This window comes from Notechis scutatus, chromosome 2, assembly GCF_049901735.1.
Source record: "Notechis scutatus isolate UNSWTSFEM ecotype Mainland chromosome 2, rNotScu1.2, whole genome shotgun sequence".
Taxonomy (NCBI): Eukaryota; Metazoa; Chordata; class Lepidosauria; order Squamata; family Elapidae; genus Notechis; species Notechis scutatus.
This window is the reverse complement of record NC_142010.1, coordinates 169,727,297-169,749,382: the sequence shown is the minus strand read 5'-3', so window position 1 is coordinate 169,749,382 and position 22,086 is coordinate 169,727,297. Positions and strand designations below refer to the sequence as shown.

The 22,086-nt window shown below is 41.7% G+C and overlaps 1 protein-coding gene and 1 long non-coding RNA gene across 5 annotated transcripts in view; one reads left to right on the top strand and one right to left on the bottom strand.

Annotated features, from left to right (window-relative positions):
* Window positions 1–22,086, top strand: part of LOC148132408 (uncharacterized) — a 251,800-nt gene that overhangs the window by 213,477 nt on the left and 16,237 nt on the right. The gene's annotated exons all lie outside the window — the stretch shown is intronic.
* Window positions 1,161–22,083, bottom strand: PPP1R3B (protein phosphatase 1 regulatory subunit 3B). Of its 4 annotated transcripts, none has more exons than XM_026672901.2 (3): window positions 21,847–22,083; window positions 20,668–20,773; window positions 1,161–6,567 (listed from the first exon to the last, which is right to left on the bottom strand). In XM_026672901.2, exons 2-3 carry the CDS (start codon window positions 20,670–20,672, stop codon window positions 5,676–5,678), a joined length of 897 nt encoding a protein of 298 aa, XP_026528686.1. In that variant the 5' UTR covers window positions 20,673–20,773; window positions 21,847–22,083; the 3' UTR covers window positions 1,161–5,675. The 4 variants fall into 4 exon arrangements, with proteins under 4 accessions (XP_026528686.1, XP_087813476.1, XP_087813478.1 ...); XM_087957350.1 differs by lacking the exon at window positions 21,847–22,083 and adding an exon at window positions 20,930–21,023; XM_087957352.1 differs by lacking the exons at window positions 20,668–20,773; window positions 21,847–22,083 and adding an exon at window positions 13,873–14,617.

Below are 22,086 nucleotides of genomic sequence, written 5' to 3'. Positions count from 1 at the left end.
CAAATAATGTTTCTTTGCATTTGTCCCTAGATAGTTTTGCTGTTAGATTTGTTTTTGTTGTTATTGGGCTATCTGCTTGATAGTTTTGTTTCTAATTCACATTGGTAATTTGATGCCTCATCTTCTTCTCCTATGTATCTGACTTTGACACTCCCTGTGTGACTGTATCACTACTGCATTTCAGCAGGCAGTTAGTTTAGGGAATCCATATGGCCACAATTCTGTTCCCTGCATCTCGGGTGCCTTCCTTCTAGCCATGTCTATACAGAGAATTGGTTCAGCTCTTCTTCCCAAACTTCATCTAGTCCCCTTCACATGAGTTTGTATTGATCAAATCTGCCATCGGTAGCCATAACTTTGGGCAAAATACAGTAATTATCTGGAACAACCTAAAAAAATAGGTCAAACTCTGTGATAAAAGTTGGTATCACTTGCTATATAAAGTACATACTCTTTTGCATGGATGTACCATGTCACAAAACTGGGGGAGGCTCAAGTATACTCCAGTCCTAGAAAATTCCATTGAGAATAAATTTTATTGACTACAGTGAAACTGTTAATGGTTGTAGTTCTTATTTCTACATTTTAGAAAAAGATTGAAGTGAGGTTTTACCTCATAAAGTGTGTCAAAATGTTTCACCACATAAACCATCGTAGACCTGCTCTGGAGTGTAACTGGCTATTCTTGAGTTTAAAAAAACACATTTTAAAAAACAACAATGCTTAGTGTTGTTATAGATGTCTACCATAGTTGTGTCCCACTGAATTCAACATGAGTTACTCCTGTTAAGTAAATTGAGGGTTTCATTTTTAACTGTCTTCTGGGACAGTGTTTCTTAAAACATTTTTTTCTCTCAGGATCTCTTTCCATTTAAAAAAATGGAATATTTTTATCAATATTTTCTATATTACAATTTTAAACTGACATATTCATCACTTTTTTTTTCATGTAAGCTGGCAAATAATTTTGATTTTGTAGATCCTAGGACCACACTTTAAGAAACATTGATCTAGAACAAGTCCCAAATCTTGTTTTCTTTTTGGAAAGTTTTCTTTGTCTCATCATGAGTTCATGTTCCCAACCCTGTCTTGTTCCCCGTATCTCCCCCCCCCCAATTCTTTAATTTACTGTTTGAAAGAAGAGCAAAACTCAATGGATGTTTTATTTGTAACAGTTTATTATTTGCTCTCAGATAAAAACATTTCAAAAAACACTACACAAAATAAATCCATTGTGATTGTAAAGTGCATTTTTCAGTTGTGTAAAAAATATATTTAACAACATGCAAGGCATCCTGAAGCAAAAAAAAAAAAAGGACTATTCCTCATCACATTCATACAGGCAAGAGAAACACAAAAGTCCAAAAAGTTGGCTTTAAAATTTGGAAAGAAGACTGAAATAAAAGTGCATTTCTTATAGCTATCCTGGTTATGCATTTCACACTGTTAAGTATTTTTTTTCTTTCTTTCTAGTCACATCACAATAAGCTAGGTCTGCTAAAGAAGCCAATTATTTGGATTCACGTGTGACTCCTCAATAAGCCATGGTTTATAAACCCAATGGCCATCCAGAAAATAAAGCCAAACCAAGCAAATTTCATTATGACTTTGTGCAGGGGTGCACTAGTTATAATTAAAATTACTCATGTTTTTAAAATTCAATCAGAGGAACATTCAGTCCAAGAAACTCAGATTTTTCACCTTTGGGTTCAGCAAATTGTGTCCTTGCCCCTTTGGCATGATGTTTGATACTTTGATCTACTTTCTTGTAAATCTTTAAGATAGTTTTACATACCATTACAACCTAGCATAAGGCCTTTGGAAGATTGAATTAGGAGATATATAGAATCCAGACTTTCGGACTGAAACAATTCAACTGGTTTATATTTGATTTGTCCAGAGTTCTTCAGTTCAGTGTTGTTACTTGAGGTATTTCTGTCCTATAACAAATCCCTAGACAGGGTGGGAACATGAAGGATTAATACAGAGGGATGGATCATGTGAGTGGGATCTTGATTTATAAAGATGTGGCATGTTTCAAGGCTTACAGGAAGAAACCGTATCTAAATAGGGCCACATATAGTCCTGATCAGAAGATAATGGATAATGCATGAACTTTCACCAGCTTGTTTTTTTCTACTGGCATATTAATTCAACATAAAAGGCAGTTGTGAACAGCTGATTTGCAATTTTATTGAGGAATTGCATGAAGGAATGGATTTTGCACATGACTTTCAGGGATTATTTCTTGAATATACACAAAGATTAAAACATTTTTGTAGTCTATAGTAACCTTCCCACTTGCAATCCCAAACTTGTAATTTAAACTAATTTTCTACTCTCTAACTACAAATGTACACATTTTCCTGCTTCTCAAGCCATCATCTCCTGTAGCATCTGGAGATCTTCAGGAAGAGAAAGGTTATGATACATATTTCTTTTGAACGTATGTACTGCTGTGTTCAGTGGCTTCATTCCAAATGGTTTTGAAAATCTTGCTATTTAAATTAAAGCAGCAGTCAATGTGTGCATTTTATTACTGGTTGTTTCTTGGGGAAGTAAAAAAATAAATGATTTTTTTCTGGCATATAACCAACCAGTGGATTCAGTTTCCCTTCACAGAAAGTATTAGTTACCCCATCGGAGTGGCTCAGCCCCAAAATCCTTTTCCTCATAATAAACCCCATTGCAAAAGAAGCCATGCTCTCACTTTTCAAATGGCAATGGGATGAGAGACCCATGGCATGTAGGAGAAGTCAAGTCCATCTTTATCATAACAGGCTTGCAACTGGTGATCACACCGTCCTCATAGATTTTTTTTCTTAATTTTTAAAGCAACAACATCTAAGACCAATCGGGTATTAGCACTGAAGTTTCTAATACCCAGTTTCTAACAGTTCCCGTGCCAACTCTTAATTCAAGTTGAAGGCATGCAAATAAAATGACAGGACTCATTATAGAGAGTTAAGAAAATGCAGGATATGCATATTTCTTAAGTAACAAGCTGTAGCATGTTGACAGACTTTCCCCATTTTTAACCACAAGCTAACATTCCAGGGCAAGGCTCTTGCGTCATGCTAAGTAATCAAGCTTGGTCACTGCTGCTTTTCCAAAATTGCATAGGAGCCTGCACAAACTCCTTTCCAAATCAAGATTTTTTTTCAGACAGAACAGGGAACATAAGAACTTCATTTGGACATTAGATACTAAATCTAAAATCCTCAGTTCTACTTCACACCCAGAAAAACTATTTATCGAGCTACTTATTCAGTCACCACCATTGAATAGAACCAGAACAACTGATTTGCTTGAAGGTTGAGTTATGAAACTCTAGTATGTGTATCTTTTGAGTTTTCAAGTAATTTCACCATTTTGTTATAGACACTACAAACAAGCACTGAAAAGGGTTAACTTTCTAGTCAGTTGGATTTATAACCCAAGGTGGAAAGTCTAAATGGCTTTCTTTAGTGTTAAACAAGAACCAGAGAAGGATTGGCCCCAATAAATGATAAAACATGGCTATTACCTGTAGTTACTACTGTATCTACCAATAGGGGAAAACATTTTGGAAAGGAATTAGTGATAAATTTATGGAGATGAAGGAACATTTTTGATTGTTTTGCTCTGCATGCAGGGAACGATATACCATTTTTTGGTTAACTATCCTTTCCCTCTCAACTTTGCCAGAGTTCAGGAACATTGGAAATTGATATTTCATTTCATACTACATATGCCCATTAACAAAGAAAAGACCAGGATATCTGTCAAAAGAAAGGGAAATCTAGCCCATTGCATAGTTCAATCAGGAGAAACTGACAAGAATTTGAATACTGATTTCATTATAAAAAGGACTCATGTTTGACACACAGTAGTCACTGGAATTCATTCATACTGGCTTTTAACTTTTCTATAATAAAGCTCCTGGATTCTTGAATGGCTGTTTAATTCATTCTGCCACACTGTCCTGCCATCACTTAAACTGCTGTTGAAGGCCAACACCAGAAAATACCCTACTCAGAGAGACCATGCCCCTTTGACTCTGGACACATAGAAACAACAGAGCACATACTCCTCCAGTGCCTGTCCTACGAAGACATTCACACTAGGCTCATCATTGCATAAATACCCAGAATTGTACAGGACAATTCTACATCTTCCTACTTCTTTCAGATATTAACTCTGCTAAAACACTTCATCATTCTATAGTCCTCTGTACTGTGATAAATTTAGTCTGCTATAGACTAATCTCTAAGCTCCCCTGCACCTCTAATGCTCCTAAAATTTCTCTCAGCTTCCCTTCAGGCTTTTGGTTTTTATGCATATACTTTCTGTTTTATGTCTTTCAGCTTCGTATAATAATTTTTTTTAGACTTTGATGTGTTTTCTGTGCTTTTTAATTGACTATAGCCCACCCTCTTTATGCTGTGATAAACAATTGATTTTTAAATTGGTTCTAGTCCAGCCTAGTGGGAAAAGCCTGAAACCAAGTATTAATATCCCTAGAGAGATCAAGCATTCTTGTGTCTGAATTCAAAATGTCTGTTCTACCACCAAGTTAAAATGCTCCTATTACTGAGCAGAAGTGTATTGAGGAAGACAACAGACAACTGGATTGAGTGGGTATCCATTATTTGACATATCTTATTTATGTCAGTAACATTCAATTTATAGGCATTTTATACAATTCTTGAAATAAAATGAAATTTTAAAATGTTCTTCACCCAGATGACTAAGCCCACAGGCCTGAACAAAATTAAATGTAAATAAGATGGTGTCATGAGGAGTTAAGACTTAAAAACAATTTTATTCTTAACAGTCTACCACCACCTAATAAAGAAGGGAGGAGGGAGATAAATAAAATCACCTAAATAAAATAATTACTTATTGTGGAAGCTAAAATGCTACATCAGCCTTCTCCAGGCCACTGACTGTCCCGCCTGGAGATTGAACTAAAGTCTAGCACATCCTGAGGGCACCAGGTCGGTTAAGGGTGGATTATGTGACTAGGCCACATAGGCTCGTCTGGCTCAGCCACTGAAATAAATCTTCATATGTGTTTAGGAAAAGAGATACAGGCAGAATGGTGAGTAAGCATTTTGGAATCTTCCCATACACAAGGCAATTCCTAAAATGGAAGGAAGCAAAGGATCATCTGAGCTAAAATTATAGTCTTTTCATTTGGGACTCTTAGCCTCTCACAGATTGTACAATCTGATTAAGAGAGGAGTGGGAAGACTGTTTAGCTCATCCCTGCATCTTGTTTCTTCTCAGAGAGTTGGTTTTATCAGAGAGGTGCACAGCAAGTTTGATTCCAGAATACAGAAAGGAAAAAGGAGGGGGGAATCTATTCTGCACAGCTACCAATACTGTAATGTATCTCAAAGGATAAACACAAACCAAATTGCCCAAACAACAGCACCAAGTGCTGAATTCGATCTGTGGCAGCCATCTCACAGGAGACCATCTCCTTTTGTTTAAATCCAAAGGAAACACGAAGAGAGATTCTGCCCTAAAAACCCTTGCAGCCAGGAGTTTTCACATTTCTCTTTGTTTCCATTCTGTAAGTACAAACTGCAGTTCTTTTGCCTACTCTGACTCTGCAACCACCTCCCAAGAGGGTTTTCTATCTCTGTCCCTTCATTCTTGTGCAGCAAATATAACCCCGAGTCTCTGATTTAATAATAAGGACCAAGTTTTTCATATCCGGAATAGCTAGGCCATTCAGGAAATAAACCATAAGAACACCGCGGGCTTCCAAACTGATCAAAGGCAATCCCAAAATCTGGCTCACTACAAGGCTGTGAAATCTCCCGAGCCGATTTGAGTTCAGAGCGTATGATCCTGTAATTCAATCCCTTGTTGCTATCCCAGTAGACTTTGCCATCACATTCATAACACACTGCAAATTCGATTCTTTCATGGGCTTGAACCCGCTCTGGCAAGCTAACATCGAAGGAGAAGGTATCCTTATCGGAACTGGCATAGGTGTCCTTCACGTATTGGCATGGGTGATCCGTGAAGGTTTTCCAAGTATCAAAGGTCATCCGAATCTTGACAGCCTTCTCAAATGCCAGATTCCTGACTTTCACCGTACCCATAATAGCTTTATCTTTCAACATGCAGTTCTCAAGGCAAACACAATCTGCCTGGAGGCGATTCCGGAAGTCCAAGTAATCTGCAGAAGGCTGTACGAAATCCAAGACAAAGTCATCGTGATCCACCGTGGTCAGGCCCACGATATTGTCTATTAGTTCTGTGATGTTCAAGGGAATATCCAAGGGGTCGTCAAATTCTGAGAAGACTTTCACCACTGTCAGAGCCAAGCCCCTGCTGTCCGCAAAAGAAACCCTTTTCTTCACTCTGTTCCCCTGCAGAGCTTGGACCTCTGACCCCAGCTTGTTCAGCTCCGGGCTGCTGTTTACATGGATGCAGGGTCGCAAAGGTGCCTTGATCTTTGGGGCTATTTTGTAGGTAAAGCTCTCTTTCCGCAAAGAGGGCGCTCGCAAGTAGAATTGCATGGCTACATCCACTGCCATTCTGGGCTTTTGAGGAAAAGAGTCCAGGATTCTGGAGAAGAGGGTAAATAAAAAAAAAGTAAAATAAGAGAAACACATTCAACAGTTACAAAGCCACATAGCAGGCAGACGCCAGTCCCAATTTTCTGACAAGTGTCCCTCTGGATAACACGTTTTAGCAAAGCCTGCTCATTTTCAAGCTTTGTATTTTTAGTTATCTCATCAAATATATACTGGACTCTGCTGGGTATATATAAAGCTCAGAGCCTTACTCTTGCTTAATATCCTCGATAAAGACAATCAAGTACAGGTCAGAAGTACAAGAAGAAATGTGGACATACAACTCATATTTTTAGCGTTAGGCTGTCTGGCAACAGAACAGCTGGACTTACAAGTTGACCTGTCTGCCTTGATCTAGCAACCAAATGGCATATTCACATTTTCAGAAATAGGAATTCCTCCATGGAGAAAGTGTATGATTTGAACCAAGTTTTGGCAGATTTCAACAGAAGATGCAACCGGTAGATCAAAGCTATGTTTCACGTCCTTTCACATGCTATCTCCCCAAACAAAGACCCAGAATTCATATTTCTACTTGATCATAGCATTCTCATATGTCCTTTCATATCATGGAACCACACCTTCCCCAACATTATAATAGTAAATCCTCCTCAGATACTCTACTGAAAAAAACATCTATCTATTTTCTATGACATCTTATTTACAGGCAACATAAACGGCATAATAGTTTACTGCATGCTCACCCTGTAACCCAGAAAGAGTTTGGTCGAAATTGCATTCCAGTATGGAGCATTCTGAACGGTTAGGTATTCAAATCCAGCGGAGCAATAAAGCATGGACAGGCTTGGAGCGCCGAGTAAAACACAACTGCCAGAGACTAAGGCTGCATTTCTTTTACAGCAAGTTCTCCATTCCTTCTAAGTATTGGAAACTTTTCTTTCAGTGTGTAGAAACAGGAAACAGAATAGACTGCAGCAAGAAAGAGCTGCCCCAACTTCTTAACTGGAGCGGAAGCCACACCAGACCTGTGACTTCAGAGATTTACAGTTCAACAATATTGAGACATTTCAGGAATTTGCATCGATGTAACTATGTCAATGAATTTGAGTCACAGTACATCCAAATTCACTTCCGTAAAACTTTGCCAAGATCCAGGCACGAACAAGAAAAAGGATTATATTAATATTGTGAAGAAATACTGCCTACAAGAAAACTACCCAATACCTTCCTACTTTCTAGATTTCTTGCAGTTTTGAATATTACATAGATTTGGAAACAGGTGGCTTCAAATTACAAGGAGTGAATGATCTTTCAGTATTTGTCCAAGGTTCACTTTTGAGTTAGCTACAGCTCCGAGTAGTATTAACATGCAAGATAGCAAAATCTAATCTGCAAAACAGTTGCAGAATATATTTACGTAAGTAAGCAAATGATATTTTACACTGCAAGCCAGGGTTCCAGTCCAGAACTGACAAGTTCCAGTCTCTATGAAAAGTCAATTTACAAAAATACAAATAAATTGGCCTCAGAAAAGAGATTCCAATAGCATCAAAGGCTTTAAAAGAAAATGGGCAGTTCAAGTTGGTTGCAATCAGATGTATTAAATTACAGTTCCCATAATTCCTTGCCACTGGTCCTGCTGCCTGAGCTGTGGGGAATTTAACAGCTCAAGTATATTAGTTTGGCTACCTTAGACATTGAACCTGGACTGGAAATAAGTTTTTTTTTAAATTACTACATAGGTTGTTGTTGTGGCTCCGATTCCCGAGCCTGTGCTGTTAGAGGAAGAGGACTCGGAAGATGAGGAGGAGGAACAGGGAATGCCTTCCTCCCCAGGACCTTCCTCTCTGGCAATGCCTTCCTCCCTGATAATGCCTCAGGTTTCATCAGACAACCGAGAGGAACAGCCTGAGATTAATCGGGAGGAAGGCATATCGGAGCAGCCCCTGACAGGGAGTCAAGAGGAAGAATGTTGGCTTGATCCTAGGCAGCGTCGTAGGGAGAAACGTGAGCAGCAACGTAGGAGGCGTGGGAGGGTCAGAGAGTGAGCTGAGTCATTGAGCCACACCCCACAGGGGATAAAAGTGGGTGTGTTGTTGAAGTCCGAGCCAGCCTGCCTGCTGTGTTTGTGTGATATTGTACTCTTTCATCTTTTGGAAAGAAGAAAGGTGAGACAGAACAGGTTGTTGTCTCCTATGAGTCAGAAGTGAAGAAGTTTCTTGGATGATAAACAAAACATTCTCAAGGAACAAAAGATGCTTGGAAAAGCATCTTTGGGACAACCATGACCTGGAAGATTGTGAATCTCCATAGTATAGACATTCTACATAGGGTAGCTTTTGGAAGAGAGAGTTGCGAGGGCAGACTCATGTATATCATCTGTAATTTCTCAGAAAGATGAAATATAAATGTAATAAATCAATAATAATTATACTATGTAGATTGGGACTTGTGTATAATTGTTACACAAGCCACAGAAGCTTCACAATTGATTAGGATTGTATAACTGATTTGTTGGCATTAAGAACTGTGCCATCAATTTAGAGTTTATAACAACAAAATTCAAAACCCAGGCAAAAAATAAATAAAATAAAATAAACAAGCATTTACAATTTTTCCCAAACTTGCATTTAAGTTTAAAGGCTAACCCCATCTGCAAGGCCCTGGACTAAGGAAGGCTGCTATCCAAATAACTTCAAATGAATAAATAAGGGTCACGGTGACTAAGAACCATTTATACAACAGCTTTTTACTCCAGGTATTTAATTCAAAATTGCTGAAATTTGTAGAACATTTTGCAAATAGGGAGCTTTCATCATTCACGAAACTTTTGACTCATGCACTCATGGGATCAGCCAACAGATAAAACTGCATATACCACATTCCAAAACTTCTTTTATTAATGTCTGCTTTGTCTGCAGCTGTGTAGAACAGGCACCTTAAAACGACTGGCTTTTTCTCAGGTTCTTAGGGAATGAAAGCAACAGATCCTCCTTTTGTATGTTTGGAAACGGTTGACTAAACAAACTATATTCTTGGACACATTGCTGTTTCCAAGAAATTTTAAAGGCTTTTCCCCATGAAGACCATTAAGAGTGGATAAGGTCAAAAGATATGCAGTACAACATCCCTAGGAGGAGTTTTCCAGGCATCTTCTCTAATATATATGCCCTTAATGCAGGGGTCCCCAACCGGGTCCGCGGACGTGCGTCCCGCAGTTGCTGGGCGCCACCATCTTTTTGGTAAAAGTGCTTCCGGTGAGCTTTTCCGGGTAGAAAGCTCACCGGAAGCACTTTTTCGTCAAAAGATGGCGGCGCCAGTTGATGCCGGTACCAGGCCGCGGCGCCCAGCTGATGCCGGTACCGGGGCGCGCCAAAAAGGTTGGGGATCCCTGCCTTAATGCACAACAATTGTGAGAAAGTGCAGTACTTCCTCTGTTCGATCTTTATGAAACAACAGCCCAGGTTTTTCATAACTCACCAAAAACATACAGTATATACAATTATTTTTCAGACTATAAGAAGCACTCCCCCAAAAAAAAGTGGGTGGAAATGTATATGAGTCTTATAGAGCAGGGGTCGCCAACCTTTGAACCTCAGGGACCCCCAAACTCATAATTTTAAATCCCGGGGACCACTAATATGAATTTTGACTGATGGTGGCTTGCTGACGTTGGTGGGAGAGAGAGAGAGACAGAGAGAGAGAGATCTGATCTAACCTCTCTCTCTCTCCCGCTCTCTCACACACACAAACACACAGAGGCAGGGGTGGGATTCAAATTTCTTATCAACTGGTTCTGTGGGCGTGGCCTAATTTGTGGGTGTGGCTTGGTGGTCGTGTGGCTTAGTGGTCATGTGACTGGCTGGGCATGGCTTGTATGTAAATATTATAAATATTTATATAAATATTATAAATATTTGTATAAATATTGAATTTTTTGTTAAAAAAGAGCAACTTTTACCCAAAATCAGGCAAAGCAGGCAGGCAGATTGAGTTGCTCACAGAATCATTTAGAGATCTATCTATCTGCCATCAGCTACCTGAGTCTGTCACATAAAATTTGCATGCAAGCAAACTCACAAAATTAACTCACAACACACCATGTATGTAAATATTGATTTTTTTATAAAAAAAAGAGTAACTTTTACCCAAAATCATTCAAAGCAGGCAGGCAAATTGAGTTGCTCACAGAATCATTCAGAGATCTATCTATCGGTCATCAGCTACCTGAGTCTGTCACATAAAATTTGCTTGCAGTGAGTCTGCACTGAATCATAAAAGCTTCAGTCCTAAGGAAGATCTAAAGATAGCTAAAAAGCAAGAAATGTAATGATTTCCTGTTTTCTAGCTAGTCTAAATCTCCCGGCACAGCAGAACAGTTGATGGTCAGAAAAAAAAGAAAGAAAGTAAAAATAGCAACTTAGCAGGCAACTTTGCCAGGTAAGGAGTGAGTGGGTGGGAAGAGTTCCCACGGGCCATGTGGGTGGCGGTGCAGCCTTGTGTTCCTGTGCAGCCTGGATTAATTGCTTTGGGGAGGTACTCTGGGGGATGACATTTCTCTGCGGACCACCAAAATGTTCTCGCAGCCCACTGGTTAGCGACCACTGTTAGAGTAAATGTTGCCAAATCCCCGCCCACCCGCTGGCCCCCACCCTTCAGCCTCTGCCTCCCAGCAATTTGCCTTCTTGCAGCAAACAGCAAACAATATGGTCAGCTTCAGCACAGCCTGATTTAGAATGGTGGCGGTGGCGATCGGTGGCGATTCTTGCCACCTGGAACAGGCCGAAAACGGGACGCACAGAGGCTGAAAATGGGGCGTGCGGATACCGAAAATTGGGCGCGCAGAGGTGGCAATGGGCAGTGATCCTCACAGCCTGGAACAGCTGATCGGTGGTATTCCAGGAGGCTGATCCAATCGCCAATCAGCTGCTCGTGCTAAATCAGGCTATGCTGAATCTGACCAGGCTGTTTGCTATTTGTTGCAAGGAGGCTGGGAGGCAGAGACATATTTTTTCCCCCCTTGTTTTTCTCCCCAAAAGCATCTTATGGTCTGGAGCGTCTGACAGTGCAAAAAATACGTTAATTTTTGCTCAGTTGAAAATCATAGCGTCAAACATTTTAATTTGCTCAGAAAAGCCACCTGCTGCTTGACATTAGGAACCATAGCTAAAAGTTGATTTCTTGTTTTATAACAGTGCCATCATTTCTGGTGAGATAAAAGCCTGAAGGCTATTGCATTTGGAATCTGGTTTGACAGATCTGCCAGTGGCATTCAGGAAAAGTGAAAGCAGAAAGTTGTAAAGAAATAGAATTTTGGTACCGTAGTAACTTTATCTAACATAATTATCCACCTTCAAGCTAAACCAGAGTAGCAAACATTTTTGCAATCATTTCCTGATACGCTTCATTTTATACTGGAGCCTGCAAGTCTTGGTGAATTTTTGCTACTAAGGGTCCACAGAAGACTTGTTCTGATTCATACATTCAAAGATCAAATTATCTTTAATTCCCCTTACTAAAACAAAAACAAAAATCACCTCTTTAAATGTCACAGCAAGTTAAAACTTCCAACAGCAAATTAATAAGATCCAATTTCAAAGCAGAATCACCAAGTCTAATAATTGGAAACTGACCAATCCGTATTTTCCACAGATTCTGTTGTGCAACAGAAGGAGCAGGTTTGTGGGAAAATATGGATATTTTGAAAACAGCCACACTTTTTAAAAAGTATCCTTGTAGGTTAAGTCTATTTATGAGATGTAGAAGCCTGAAACCAGCTAGGTTATATTTGGTATTTTTGAAGGAACTAGACATAAATGGTGGCTTAATTACTTCTTCAGAGAGGTAGGAATTGAGGAGTCCATAGTGGACTTCATCAACACAACCTGCTTTTGTGTTGGAGTCCCCACCTACTAGAATATATGCACTAGGAAATTCATTCAGGCAAACATTAAGGAAGATATCAACCTGTTTACAGGTTTGGGTTACCTGTAACTGGAGTTGCTGAGGAGGAAGATAGACATAAAGGAACAAAAAGGAAAACTGGTCAAAGACTAACAAAGATTGATACAGCATTCTCAAACTGAAATGATTATTTTACAATTTTAACACATAAGCTGGAAGAGATAAAAACAGACCAAGGGCCTGTTTTTAGGGCCGCCATTCTGAGGCTTACTTGTTCAGCGGCTAATGAGAATTCCCCCAACATCCATGTCTCCAAATGATTATATCAATTTGGATAGGAATCCAAGCAAATCTGGGTCTGCTTCTTTTGGGGCCTACCTAGCTATGTTCTAAGACAGGATAGAGAAATCCAAACTTTTGGGTGCCTGGGACCAGCTCCATGCAGGTTGGTTTTTTCTGTGGATCGGGGGATGGGGGGGCGGGGTGGTGTTTCACGTGCTATCTGAATATTGCACGTGTGTAGATGGGGCTTCACTTGCTTGCATGGCCTGGTTCCTGACAGGACAAGTACTGGTGCCAATCTGTAGCCCAGGGATTGAGGACCCAATTAACAGGATATAGTAGTCCATTTGCTGGTTCTCTCAGAGTGCTGTCTCTGGATAATTGCTCAAGAGGAGCAACACCTGGTATGATCAAGTTGGTGACTGAAGGAAAAGATGGAGAGCAGACCTCTTGGTGCCAGTGAGGGTGGCTAGTATCCTGGAGGCAATTCCATAGGGGAAGTTTTATGGGTAGAACAAGTAAAGCCAGACTGAGGATTGAAATCAGGGGGCGGGGTGGGGGTTGGTCTTGTACAGGGCTCCAATGGAAGGAGTATCATTAATCTAACCTCCTCTCAAAGCCAGAAGCCTATGTATCAATCGCTATGAAGAAATATATAAGTAGAATTTCTCAAACCACAAGCAAAGCAACTAGCAACAAAGGAAATCCGACAAAGCAAAGCAGATGGTGATGATGATGATGATGATGATGATGATGACTCACTGTCTCCAGGTTTCTAAGTCTTCAAACTGGTTCTCGATGAATAGGAACTAATTGCACTTCTATAAAGATTTCAGTAAATGACTACCAGGAACATTTAGCCAGGGTGTGTGTGCGTGCACATTGCATGTGTCAAAAGTATTAAGATAATGTTTATTTGACTGCAAAATTTACACACAACTACCATCTTGACTCTCCCTCCTCCTCCTTTCCCACAGACACTCCTGGAGACTATTACATGTACGCTACTCTTGGCTTGTTTGAGAATGAGGACATGAATATAAACAAACAAAGCCATGCATCTTTTAAAAAAAAACAAAACAGGTCTGAAAGTTACTAAATTAACATCAACTCCAACTCTCCAGTTTACCCAAACAAACAAGTTTAGCACCTGACAGATTTCCTCCACTGCTATCTGCCAGACATGTCAGATTTCAGTTTATATAATATGCAGTCTTCATGGCCCACGTCCAGGGAATCTGCCTAGCTTTAGCTGAAACTAAAAAAAAAAACAGATTTAAATGTTCTTTCAACCAGTTCTAATGCATTTTAAACTCTCTTGAAAATACAGGCACTATTTAGTTAGTGGCTGTCGTGTTCCAAATAGTTCCAACAGCAGCAAAAGCAGCTTTCAGACATACTGGTTGTCTTTTCCTTCTATGCAAATGACAAGAGATTTTTGTTTCTCAATTAAAAACATATCCGGAAGCTTTTGACTCAATCTTTGATCCCCACCAGACTTCCCTTTATCTTACCCGCATCACTGATTATAAAGCTTTCAACAGCTCTGCATGACCTTTATTGTGAAAGATTGGTTTCTCAATTTTTTTTTAATAACTTTAAGACCTAGCAGTACAGGTCATCTTCAGAACCCCTGAGCGTTAAACATATTTATCTGCCATTTCAAGGGTGGAATGCACGAAGTACCACCAACCCTGCTGAATTTTTCCTGGTATTTGTGTGGGCCATGGAATGCTTACCCTTTTCCTATAACTATTTGCTGCAATCAAAAGTGCGGTTCTTTGAGATGATCTCCCCTTCCCCCAAAGCATAATTTAAAAAAACTTTTGAGTGGCATGAAGAAAACCTGCCCTATGAAGTTGAAGTGGCGTTTTAAAGCATGGGAGAGGGCTGGTGGGAAGAAGGGCTTTAGCAGGGGTCCCCAACCACCGGTCCGCGGACCACGTCCGTGGAACAAGTCCTACCGGGCCGCTGGTTTGCTGGGCGCCGCCATCTTTTTGATGAAAAAGTGCTTCTGGTGAGCTTTTCCGGGTAGAAAGCTCACCGGAAGCACTTTTTCATCAAAAGATGGCGCGCCAGCGCTCCGTGAGCTTTTCCGGGTAGAAAGCCATTTTCTACCCGGAAGGCATAAAAAGGTTGGGGATCACTGGGATATAGAAGAATATAGAAGATGGATGGCCTAGCAAAAGTATAAATTCAAAGAGTTAACTAAATGTCCAATCCCAAGGATGCAGGTTGAAGAAATAATCATCTTGTAGCTCATAAAGTGGCAAGGTTATTCATACTGGCTCTTGCATTTGAGTATTCATTAATAAAGTATTTTCCAACCTGTGACCCAAATGCAGCTCCTGGAACCCAATTTACAGCCCCTCCCCCCCTTTAAAACTGCACTGCTGCAATTCAGTAGGAAATAATTGATTTTCAGTGGTACAATATCTATGCTAATTCTTTCCAAAAATGGGGCGAGTGGGGGAGGGAACATTAGACATCTGAGAGGCAAACGGCATTATTTTTCCAACCCAACACCCCACCTCTTACATCGTACAACCCATAGTGGCTCCCAATCTCTCTTAATTCAATCATTTACCTCAGGGGTGTCCAACCTTGGCAACTTTAAGACTTGTGGACTTCAACTCCCAGAATTCCTCAGCCAGCAAAGCTGGCTGAGGAATTCTGGGAGTTGAAGTCCACAAGTCTTAAAGTTGCCAAGGTTGGACACCCTGATTTAGCTGCTGAATTTTACTTGCCACTTCAGGCCAATTTCATAGGGTTTTAAACACTAGAAATGAGTGCAGTAGGGCTTCCATGGACTTCCTCTTTTCACTCTTAGCCTTAATCTTCAGGAAAACCACAAAGAGCAAAACAAAAAACAAAAACAAAAACCCTATTCCACACTTCCTGTGATATCGCTATCTTTTTGGAGACATTATGAATAGCTCTCCAGACCGCTGGTGTCTACGTGTCAAGTTGCATGTCTGACACAAGAAATTTGTGCTTCCTTACATTTGAGCATCAGTAGCTCTCCTGGGAGATGGTAATATTATTTCTTCGATCCATATCCCAAGCTGAGGACTCACAAGAACACAACATGCACAGAAGATCAACAAATATGGAGGTAGCTAGGCTGAGAGAGAAAACACTGGAGAAAACACCCAGTATCACTCGTTGAGCTCTAGCATTGTACCCCCTCTCCCCAGTTTGGTCCAACACATTAACCACAATATGATGCTGACTCCATTGTGAGCTGCACCTCTTTCAACTGACCCACTCACATGAAGGAAACAACGCTATGCTGCTAGCATGGGAGCCAGCCATCTGAGCTTTACTGCTGCTGACCAAATTATAACTGCAAGATGAATAGCAAAGCATTCAATTATAGGAAGTGATTACTGTAATCCTGAAGATATCCTAGACATCTATTCAAAGCAAAGGGTGCTGCCAATAGATAACACAAATAAGCAAACACACCCCTTGCTGCTGGCTCCTATTAAGGTTTCTTTCTTTCTTTACGATATTAGTTTCTTTACTATTTACAACCACGGCACAAAACCCCTCTATAATCGTTCCTGACATATTTTAACAATGCATTCAATTTACACAGCTAGTCCTCAGTTTATGTGCATTTATTCAGCGCCTGTTTAAAGCTATAGCAGTACTGAAACAGTGGACATATGACTTGTCATCAGAATTCCGGCCATCATAGAAGCTCAGTGGTCATGTTCACAATTCAGTGTACAATTACAATGTTGCAGGGTGCTACAGTTATGTGATTGCCATTGGTGACCTTTGCTGCTGGCATCCCACAAGCAAATTTAACGGGAAAGCTAGTAGAGAAGGTCACAAGTTACTCCAGTGTTGGTCTCACTTTTTCTCCCACTTGTAGTACCTGCCCTTCCTGCTCATGATTCCACTGGCCTTCCCAGGTTCTTCCCAGTCTCCATCCCCCCACAGCATCCCATGCTATTTACCTAGGACTTCCGTCTCATCCCACATAATAACCTGCATGTGTTGGGGTTACAACAGCAACCAAAACTGCCCAGAATTGCCATCGCCAAGTGATGCAGTCACATGACCTTTACAATAACGGTGCTTAGTAATGCAATCCCAGTCCCAATTGCCATCATAACCCAATGGCTATCTGTATTTTTCAGTAGTGTGTGCGTGTGTGTATACACACACATATACATACACACATACCGTGTTTCTCCAACAATACGGCCTCCACCAATAGGAAGCCCCAGCATGATTTATTGGCATAAAATCAAATTAAGCCCCTCCCCCCAAATTAAGGCCCATATTAAACATGCGAAATGGGGGGGGAATGGCGGGGGGGGGGCTTGCCGTTAGGAAGTACTTTGTTGCATGCCCGGATATGGTGCTGCCTGCGTTGGTGGAGCACTTCATATCGGGAGACCTTCAGCCACCGTTGCTTTCCCTTCTCCCTTGCTGCTGTGGCGTTACAGCAACCACGTTTGGCGCAACCACGTGCAGCCAGTCAGGGCTCTTCCCTCCAACCGGAGCCCTGAGGAGACACTTGGCTTCAGGCGCTCCTGTGGCTGCCTTCCCTTTGCCTTCAAGCGGGGAATGTACCCTACCCCAAGGAATGGATTGCAAAGACACTGACCCTCGGCCAAGCCTGACCTGCAAGCATGTACAGGTCAGGGAAATTGCGGGAAGGCGTGCACAGGATCTCGGGGTCAGGATTACGCGGTCCCCCAAGATAAAGACCGGATTCGCACACAATCATGGAGGCCCCAGAGGCGCCCTCCTCCGTAACCTCCAGGGCCGCGCAGGAGGAGCACCTAACAGGCAACGCGAGGCGACTATTCCTGCTTTTTCCCGCCTTCCTTTTCGGGGTTTTTGAAGGCGAGAAGAAACTTCACCGCCCCCCCCACCGCCAACTTTCCACCCCAAGGAGGGCTAACTTCAAGAAGCATCGCTGTCGCCAAAACGGGTTGCGCGTTTTACCTCTTCGGCGCAGCTCTGGCTTGACTTCAGCCACCGCACCGGCTGTCACCTCGTCCCGCAAGAGCAGCTCCAAAGCAGCCGCCATCCCCCACGGCCTAGAAACTAGAGGCGCCGCTTCTGCAGCCTTTCGGGTAGGCGCGCAAAACGCGCCCGCTGCAGCCCCCGAAACTGCCCTGAGCACCAGCGAGGCAGAAGGAGGTTTGCACCTCTTTTCCTCTAATGCGCGGTATTTGCTTTCCGAGCGAGGCCCGGAGTTTGGCCTAGAGCCGGTGGTGCGGCGGCGGCGTGATAAAAAGCGGGCGGCCTCTTTCCCTCTCTCTCTCTATGTATGAAAGAGCTCGCCTCGCTCGGAGCGTTTGGCGAAGCACACGAGTTTCGCAGTCGGAGAGGGAGGCGGCGGCGAAAGGACGTGGTGGCAACGGCAGGATGCTGCAAGTCAGGACCTTGCATTGAAGCCCGGGGGGCACGTAGCCACCTCCCTCCAGCCCACCTTGAGGATTTGCCTTTTGTTGTTGGTATACTTGGCTTCAGGCGCTCCTGTCCCGCCTTCGAAGGTAAAGTGAATTATTTTAAAAACCTCCGCTCATCCCGCCAGGCGCGGCAGAGCCGTGCGGGCTGGGCAGAACCAGGAAACACCCGCGGCTCGCTTTCCCGGCTCTGCCCAGCTCGCACGACTCGGCGCGGCCCTGCCTGGGATGAGCGGAGGTTTTTAAAATAATTCGCTTACCTTCGAAGGCAAAGGGAAGGCGGCGACAGGAGCGCCTGAAGCCAAGTGTCTCCTCAGGGCTCCGGTTGCAGGGAGCAGCCCTGACTGACCGCACGTGGCTGCGCCAAATGCCGCGGCGTTACTGTGACGCCGCGGCAGCAAGCGAGAAGGAAAAGCAACGGTGATGGAAGGTCTCCCGAACATCCAAGCTGTCGCCGCCCGCCCACCCGAGGATGCAACGGGGATTAAGTCACCCCCGAAAAGACGACCTAGCCGGTTTTTCGGGGGTCAAAAAAAAATAAGGCCCGGCCTTATTATGTGAGAAACACGGTATATAAATTACACATCCCAAATTTATTCAATTTATGTTATTATGCTGACTTTTTGAAGGAGAGAGGTGAGTATCAAACCACTGAGGTCACTGTTGGCCTAGGAATTGCTTTTGCAGATTAAAGTAAATACCGGTAAGTAAATAAAGTTATGAAGATTATCGAAGTAACTCAGTCAAAATGCATCAGAATGCTTTATATTTAGTGATCCAGGTGAAACAAGTTCTTTTGGACGTGGGTTGTGACACTATGGAAAATCTGAATATTACCTAAAATTAAGTTTCTGGGTTGAGTCCTTAGTTCAACCAACCCTTTCTGCCTCTTCTTAGAAAAAAATATATCCTTGGATTTTTTTTTTAACTCCAGCTTCTCAGCTCATTCACTGCTTATGCTTGGATCAGAGAAAATCATGCTAGAGGCCAAACAGAGGATCCTTGATAGGGATCTGCTTACTCAACGTTTCAACCCATTCTTATGGGGGCCTTTGCAGCTGATTTTTATTAAGATATAATTGGAACTCTTACACTCTCTCTCTCTGTTCTGCACAGGAAGGCACTTACACTAACAAGCACTATTGTTTTTAAAAAATATTATTATTCCTGCATGTGTGAATGGGATATTATTAAAAGGGATGTTACTTAGAATACTTCTGTCCTACTTGGATGTGGCCATCAGGACAATTTCATAAGTGTTGCTGAGCTACCCTTTAGTAGCATACTTGGCACTATGAATTAATGCTTACCCTCCTTATTAAGTGAATTAAGTGCCTGAAATGCACATTTTATGAATGGATCAATCAACCAATATTTCTGTGAACTGTTTCATTTTGATCAATTTCAACTATCAGAATATGCTGGATAATTAATTATAACTCTGGTAGAAGGCCACCAACATTTAACGATTAGCATTAATTTTTCTCCCTCTAATATGCTAACTCTCCATTGCATTGCATTATTGGATTATATTGGTTTTTTTTTCTTTTTTTGGTCTTTGACCAAAAACTGTAATGACTAGATTATGTCAAGATCCTTTTAGGCCATCATGTTGATTTCCAGCAAGACTACCTCTGAAAAGTGCTACCTCTGAAAACAGCAGCCATTTGTTGTGCCATTTAAATACAGCATCTAAAATTTAGAAAGCATGCTTCTGTTGTAAATGTGGGGAAAAGCAGGAGTGGTGCACCCCTTTTCTATCTTCGTTAATTATAAATGTGCCTGACTTGGCCTCCTTGGAATATGAAAATGAATGAAAACATAAGGGAACAATGGGATTTATGGTTAATTGTATGAAATGTATGTTAATTGTATGGTTAATTAGTATGGAAATTTGACATTTTGTAATGACAGCATCCATTCCTACTTATGCAATCTCAGCTAGATTACCAGTCTTGTTTAAAACTAAATATTTATCTTATCAATATTTACTAAAAATAGTTCACTGATTAGATCAGGTATTACATTTTGGGATTTGCTAAGGGTTTTACACAGTTAGTCATCCTTCTACTAATACAAACAAGTCAGCAACAGGAAATCTATACCCCTGGATATCTGAAGGAAGGATTTGTGATGTCAGGTGTCCCCCTGGTCTATTACAGTCGTAATACAGAAGTGCAGACTGATCCTATATACAGCATACAAACTCAAAATACATTTTCACTGTTTCGAGAATATAGTCGTATGCTAATTAAAGGACTATGGATATCTGACAGCATCGCAAAGAACAAAGAACTCCAGAATTCCCTGGGGTGATTTAAATATGTCAAGATATTGACATATTTTGTATACAGCCGTGCAAACTACATATAAATATGAGTTGTATGTCTACAAAAATATATTTATCTGGGAGTAAATCTCATTGAATTAATATATAAGTGATTGTGGACAAGAGAAAATTAACTTTCAAAAGATTCTTCTTGCTTCTTAAAAAAATATGTTTGACATACCTCATAGGTGCATAGGAGATGAACTGGATTGCTGCTTCAAGCTGTGGGGCAGAAGACAAGAAGTATACCAGAATTTCACATCCTGCAGGTATTACAAATTCATTCCCTAAAACAAGAAGGTATGGTAGGTGAGTTTATCTGAATCAAGCACCAAATCAGTCCCTCCCATGCCAAAGGAAACTAGCAACTAGCTTCGAAGCTCTAAAAGGAGGCAAGATACAGACCAAGAAACATCTCCATACCCCCTCAGAGATCTCCCCACCTTCTTTTGGAAGAAACGGCCTGAAGGACACCAGGCTGTCCCCAAACATGCTTTCTCATAGGTGGCTCCCATTCATTTCAGCCGGCCCTACAGCTGAACAAACTCTTTTAAAAAAACGAAGGCTTCATTGGGGTCAATTTGCACCTTAAAACCCTTTTGCTATTTGCACGACTTTTAAAGAGAAGTTTATGGAAACATTCCATTGGATCCCTCCCCAAACAGCAGATCAATCATTCACACGCACCCCACGAATGAATTGTATAACGTGCTCCGAGCTTGCAAGTAAGGCGACTATGGCCAGATGGGGGCCTCATTCGTCCACCTAGAAAATCCAAGACCTGCGATCCGCACCTTGTCAGGTCACTTTTTTAAAAAAAAAAATCCGATGCTTTTAATTCCTCCGAGCAACTAGTGCAGAATCCATCCAAGCATTTGGGGGGGTGGGGGTGGGTTGTTCAATGAAAGTATCAGTAAAGCTTCTTCCCAAACTGTTTCGCAGTAACCAGGCGCGGAAAGCAGCATTTCACATAACATACAGGACACGAGCGAGCCATTTGCGAAACTCAAAGCTATTTCGCTTCCAAGGCCATTCATTCCAAATGCACGATTTTCAAATACGCTCCCTTCTATGAATCGTCTTTAGATCGTAGCCCGCTCCTGTTATATTCACCGATTTTAGACTTTTTCTTTTCTTTTCCGCGCGCTCATCTACCCGCCTACCCACCAGGAACACGAGCTATGCTAACCCGGATATAGGATTACTGCTCCTTGGGTACGCTATCTAAGTATACATTTGCATTTCTTCTATGCTCAATTCCAAAGCCAACCTCGGAAGCAAACACTGAGAAATCGCCGGCTCAACCCATTTTGAAACAAGTATGCTAGAGGTTAAATTTTCCTCTTCTCCCACTTAATACCTGGAAATTTCAGGATGCTTAAAAGGTACTTCAAGGTCTCCGATTGTTTCTCCCCACCCCCCCGATCAGCGTTTAGCGCCTTCTAACTGAGAGTTATACGTAGAGCAAGCGGTTACTGCAATTGCTAAAGATGATCCGTTCCCCTCCGCCCTAGCACACCAATTCCTCCTCCTGCTTCCCTCGCAGCTCCGATCCAGTTACAGAACTTGCGAAGAAGACTCGTTTCCTCCACAGACGCTC